The sequence below is a fragment of the Pinus tabuliformis genome, chromosome 8 (assembly GCF_031772625.1).
Source record: "Pinus tabuliformis cultivar Carrire ecotype Pingquan chromosome 8, CPIR1, whole genome shotgun sequence".
NCBI classification, from domain to species: Eukaryota; Viridiplantae; Streptophyta; class Pinopsida; order Pinales; family Pinaceae; genus Pinus; species Pinus tabuliformis.
The window spans coordinates 1220499903-1220505591 of NC_142294.1; the positions used below are offsets into that span (position 1 = coordinate 1220499903).

At 34.4% G+C, this 5689-nt stretch overlaps 1 protein-coding gene across 3 annotated transcripts; it reads left to right on the forward strand.

The window, feature by feature from the left end:
* Positions 1-3685: 3685 nt before the first annotated feature.
* LOC149239789 (uncharacterized) lies at positions 3686-5459 on the forward strand. Of its 3 annotated transcripts, none has more exons than XM_089367195.1 (2): positions 3686-3840; positions 4022-5456. In XM_089367195.1, exons 1-2 carry the CDS (start codon positions 3729-3731, stop codon positions 5020-5022), a joined length of 1113 nt encoding a protein of 370 aa, XP_089223321.1. In that variant the 5' UTR covers positions 3686-3728; the 3' UTR covers positions 5023-5456. The 3 variants fall into 3 exon arrangements, with proteins under 3 accessions (XP_089223321.1, XP_089223322.1, XP_089223323.1); XM_089367196.1 differs by having other exon boundaries at positions 3695-3840; positions 4035-5459; XM_089367197.1 differs by having other exon boundaries at positions 3697-3840; positions 3925-5454.
* Positions 5460-5689: the final 230 nt, after the last annotated feature.

Consider the following 5689-nt stretch of genomic DNA (forward strand, 5'->3'; position numbering starts at 1 on the left):
TAGTCCTAGAATGCCAAGGGGGGCACAATCCATGGGGAGATTTCAATAAAAGATGACAAAACGTTGATTGGACTGTTATCAGCTAATTGATCTATGTCATTGGAACTTAGATGCCCATATCCACTTTTAGATCGTCCACCTTGGCTTATTTTTAAAAAATTGGCCACCTCATGACTACTCTTCAGGGAGAGATATGATTGGAGGATGGATAGTGGAAATGAATGAATAGGAAGACTAAAACTCCTTTTGTGTGGGCCCTTTTCTTCCCAAAAGATTCGTTCAAAGACAAACGCTAACTTGCTAAAGGTGACTGCATTCACTAAGGCATATCCAATAAACCCATTGTTTAGAAAGGAGGGACAAAATGCCCGCATACGTGCTCAATAAGGCTTAATTGTTAGACCTATTTTTCCCATTGAAGGATATGTCATATCACAATATGGCTGGTGAAGATTATTAAGTGTTACCTTAAATGGGATCCAAGTAAACGATTTGACAAAGAACAAGAATGATGGTGCTCAATGGCAATGTGATCTGCCTGCGACTGGAAGCAGATCCCAATGAAAGATTTGCATGTAGAAACCCATCCTTCCATGCATGACTTCCATAAATGGCATGCACGGTAGGTACAAAATACATCCAACCTTCACCAACTCCCACCAACCAAATTTACTAAGTGGGAAATTTGAATAAGTTGTAGCGCCCCATCCAATCACCACCAACTCTAAAACATACTTCGTCAACCAAGGATTGAGTTCAAAACACCTTGACATTGAGCATCAATATTGCATTGAAGGAAATTCTTCATTCTCTATCTTCTAAGAATGCAATTTCCCCACCATTGTGTAAACTTGCAACAACAAACATGAGCACCTGAAAAAATGCCATATCAACCAAAATTTTCTGAGTGCAGGGGGTACTTGGTCTGGCATGAGTCTAGAATGCTGGTTAATAACATTTCGAGCAACATTCAACACAACAGTGGAAAACTCTACACTAGCATAGATTGCACCATATCCAATAGCAATATCATCTCCAAACAAAAATTTCTTTACCATACTCTACCTTTTTCTCTATCGACACCACCCTCCTTGTGCAATTCAGGATCATTCTGATCAATAACACCAACCATCTCAATGTCGCATTTTCACAGAAGACATGAACCACTTTTTCCCTAATGTTTCCTATGATTCGATAAGAATGTCGCGAAACAAAAGTTAATGTCTTTATGGGCACTAAAACAAGAAAAAATATATTTAGGGTACAGTTATGTTTTTTCTCTATTGTATCTTTTTGAAAATACTCATATAAAAATAATAGTAGTTGTGGTTTCTACTAATTTATTTTTTTTAATTTTGATTCAGGAATATTTATACAGATCATGCTTTTTTAATGGGATGGTTATTGTCCTTAAATCCAATTGCGTTGTTTATTTCAGGGATATATATCTCCGACGGATGCTTAGATTCACTTCATGGCTATGCAACTTGAACTTTCATGCAAAATAAAATGCTTTCATGATCTAGTATTATTCACCTTGGTAGTTCTCTATTTAAAAAAAAAAAGTTGTTTCAACTAGAGCTTTCAATTTGGTCTTGCATTATGTTGTAGAAAGCATATTGCATTGGGTTTGAGCCAAGGCTAAGATAGGTGAAGTGTAATAACAATGTATATGAAAAAACTCAGTAACCATACTCATTTGTATTTGACTCGACACCATGTAAATATAAATATTCTAATTTTAATTTTCACCTTGTAAACACGAGGATTCAAACCCATTGTAATCATACTATAATAATATTTACTCTTGTAAAAGCTCAAGTATCCATCACATCAATTAATTTGGAATGAAATATAGTGAGATGGAGAATAATCTTATAGATTTCCATGGCATCAAATCATTTGGAACATAGTATTTAATAGTTGTGTTGACTGTTTGTTAAAAAAATTGACAAAATTATTTCTAAATATATTAGAGAGGTCACAGATGTAACTGATGAAAAAGTGTGGGTACCAACTCACCCACGACAACACTGCTCTTTGCATAAACAATATAGCCCAAGAAAATGAAAAGTATGTCTTCTAATAAAAGTTATCTTCATATTGCCCATAAGGGCACAATATCAAACCCTAATTTCTTCTATCTTCTACTAGACTAGCTAAAACATCTATTCAACAGCGTAAGTGACTATCAAAACTCTTTTATAGAGCATAATAGAATTACAAGAGCTATAATTGTTGTAATACTCCAGATCTCTTGAAGCCGCAAACACCATAAGATTGTAATTCACAAAGTACCTGGATGGTTATAGAAAGCAAAATTGTGATAAAATATTTTTTGCCGCTGAAATATCAAACAAAGAAAAAATAAAAACTTTTTGTGATACAGAGAAAGATTGACAAATTAAAACAACACAAGAGACACTATAAACACTTTGTATATATATATATATATTTCATAATGAATGAAATAATCCAGGATGTTTGTAAGATTTTTTTTTGAAGAAAACTCAAAAACCCATAATGACGTACTCATATCAATACTTACTATCAATGAAGAATCCAATGTTTTGCAATGATAATGGCATTAACTGAAATTTAATAGTCGGAAATAGAAGGACAAAACCAAAAGAAAAATTTGCATCCAAATGGTTAGGACATCCATTTAGATTCTAAAATTGTAAAGCGAGGGTTGTTAGACGTAATTACCTCAACGAGCCATGTAGTATATGCGTTGAATTTATATGTTTTGGGGAAGCACCTTATGTTTGTCATGTTGTTTTAAATATATGAGCAAAATATTGTTATTTTTTATATCCTTAAAAGCATTATATAGAACAAACAATATTGTTTATGTTCAAACATGAAAAGCCTTCATCTTTTAATTGCCTCCTAAGGGATAAGGACTTACATATATTTTTGGTGGGTAGTAACTACTTCTAAGTTTGCACATATATACTTTTGCTCTTACATGTTAAAGTGTTGAGCAAAACATAAATAATGGTATGCTATTTTCAAGGATTTTAATTTTAGGTGGTTTTTTATAAAGCTTAATAATAAAAAATTATTGTATAAATATTTAAAAATCCTGGCATAAATATTGCAACTGCATCAAGAAATTATGACAAAATTGTATGAGAAGTTATCCACATGGCACAAATTATGACAAAATTGTATGAGAAGTTATCCACATGGCACAAAGGTTGCAATAAGACCTTCAAATTTATTGTCCAATCAAATGTTTAAAAAATGATTTTTTCAATAAAATTGAAAAATAAATATTTGTTTTTCAAAGTTAAAATTATAACTTACATTGGTCAATGCTAAACTAACAGTTGTCAACCAGCAAATAGATTGCTAGAGTTCTGCCTTGAACTAATAAGTAAAGAGTTAAATAAGATAGAATAACTATTTATAGATTGAGTTTATTTCTAGAAACAAAAACAATCTCCTCAATGAAAATTATCTCATCAAATTTTCATGAAAAAAATTTACATAAAAAAAAGTTTAACCTTTTTCAAATATAATTACCTGAATATATTGGAATTCCAATCTTAATGCTCAAGATTTGATAACCTGTAAATATTCTTTTACTTTGCCTTTAAAAAGTGATCGTATGGAAAGTTTCATAAAAATAATTTATGAAACATGATTGTCCCGTCATTGTCCTGCGCTAACATGCTTATCAACACTCTTCAACTTATGCTCTAAACATTGTCCCTCCGCAAATGTTTGATTGCCCTCAAAGATGTTGCAAAGAAGTTTATATTCTCTCAGCCATTTTCTGGACGCAATCATGTGCAATGTACCCTATCTTTTACCATTTCAGAAGAGGATTAGGTATGTTTTTAATTATAAGACTTGCATATGTTCATAACTTTTATGTTTTTCTATGTTAATCCCATTTTTATTGAATGCTTTCAGTACAGCCTCCCACAGCTTGGTCTTTTTAAGCACTGTGTTTTCGAGAGCCTTCACAGCTGTTTTGTACAAATCCCTAATTTCATCTCTTATGCAATAGCCATGTTCTCCAGGTACTTTGCTTCATCCTTCGGATCTCCTCTTCATCACCTAGCGACAGCCGTTTCTGCAACATTATCCCCACCATTTCCACGGATTGTTTTGTTAAAACTATCCCTGCTATCGACATCTACTGCTGGTGGAAATGACCGGACCACAGGCTACCCAGAAGCGGAGAGTACGTGCCCCATGGCCTATTTCTTACTAAACGAATGTGGGTTTTGCCAGTCTGAGCTCTCAACAGTCCTCATATCAAGGCCAGCCTTTGTCCGTAGCAGGTCCACTCATACTGCCCGACAAGCGGTTCAGTTCCTGAGAGATTCAGGGTTTACAGAATACCAGGTAAAAAAAATCATTATTAGCAACCCAGTTACTCTTACTCTAAACGCTGATCGGCAGTTGAAACCCAAGTTTGAGTTAATGAAAACGTTGGGTTTCACTTTAAATGCCATTGCCCGCTTACAGAGACTGCTTGGCAGCAGTCTAGATAAAACTCTGTGTCCCAACATCCAATATCTTCAAAACCTGTTCGGATCAGAGGCTGATGTTTCCAAGGTTGTGAAACGAGCACCTGAAATTCTGGCTAATCATAATGGGCCTGAATATTTGGAAAATAAATTGAAGCATTTTGCGACTTTTGGCCTCTCGGAAGATGAGGTCAAGGAGGTTGTTCGGAAGGGACCACGCATACTAGTAACTTCTACGGATAAGGTGCAGAAAAACGTGGAATTTTTCATTCATATTGCGGGGATTCCTGCAAAAACTGTTTTGAGGCAATCTCTGCTCCTATCTTTCAGTTTGGAGTGTAGAATCAAGCCTCGTTACAGGGTATTGAAATCTATAAGTGCAATGCAACCTTTAAATTGTTTTTCTAGTCTCAGTGCTGCGCTTCGTCTAAGTGAGCGTAAGTTTCTCGAAAAGTATGTGAAATCGAGTCCCTATGCCACAAAATTGCTTGAAATTTATAGTGGCAAGTCTGTTGATATTGACGTTATCCAATGACAATGACCTGTTCGAAAGACTATAAATTCAAGGATTCTGATTCGGCGATTGCATTCCGTTGCTCTATATATATTGAATGAGAAGGGATCCTGAGTCCGTTATGACTCCGTGTGATCCCTTTAGCCCACATTAGTAATTAGTAGATATAGAAGATAATCATGTTGAGCAGGGTCTTTCTTTGGCTAGTTTACTTTTACATCACAATCATCAAGCATTATGGAAGGATGTTCAGTTGGAACAAAATCTTCAAGAAATGATCTCTTGCAATGCACCAGGGAACACAATTTTTAAAGATTCAAAAAATGAAAAAACTCTCATTGCCAGAGAATTCAATGTTTGCTAGCAATATCCTTCTAGTTGTGGCACTGGCAATTATAGATGTGAAATTTTTGCTGTTTAAATAATGGCTAACTTGGAAAACTAAATACCCAAATCTTATAGGCAAATATAAGTGACTTTTTAAATTCTGATGTCCTTTACAGTGGCATCAATAGTTTATTTCTTGATCAGTCGTATCTTTAAAAGTTATCTGGAAACAACACATATCTTAAATACAAACTAAACATTGAATGCTAGTTGTTTGCTTTTACTATGCTGAGTTGAATTTAAGCAAAGTTCTCATTCATGCTTTCTCATTGTGCTTGGTTAAGTGTCTCTGTTTCCTTAC

What these genes read in the sequence shown, in the direction of transcription:
- LOC149239789 (XM_089367195.1), top strand. Translation starts at nt 3,729, where the DNA reads ATGTTTGATTGCCCTCAAAGATGTTGCAAAGAAGTTTATATTCTCTCA. An exon ending in CCATTTCAGAAGAGGATTAG is followed by an intron (nt 3,841 to 4,021) that starts GTATGTTTTTAA and finishes CTTATGCAATAG; the next exon opens with CCATGTTCTCCAGGTACTTT.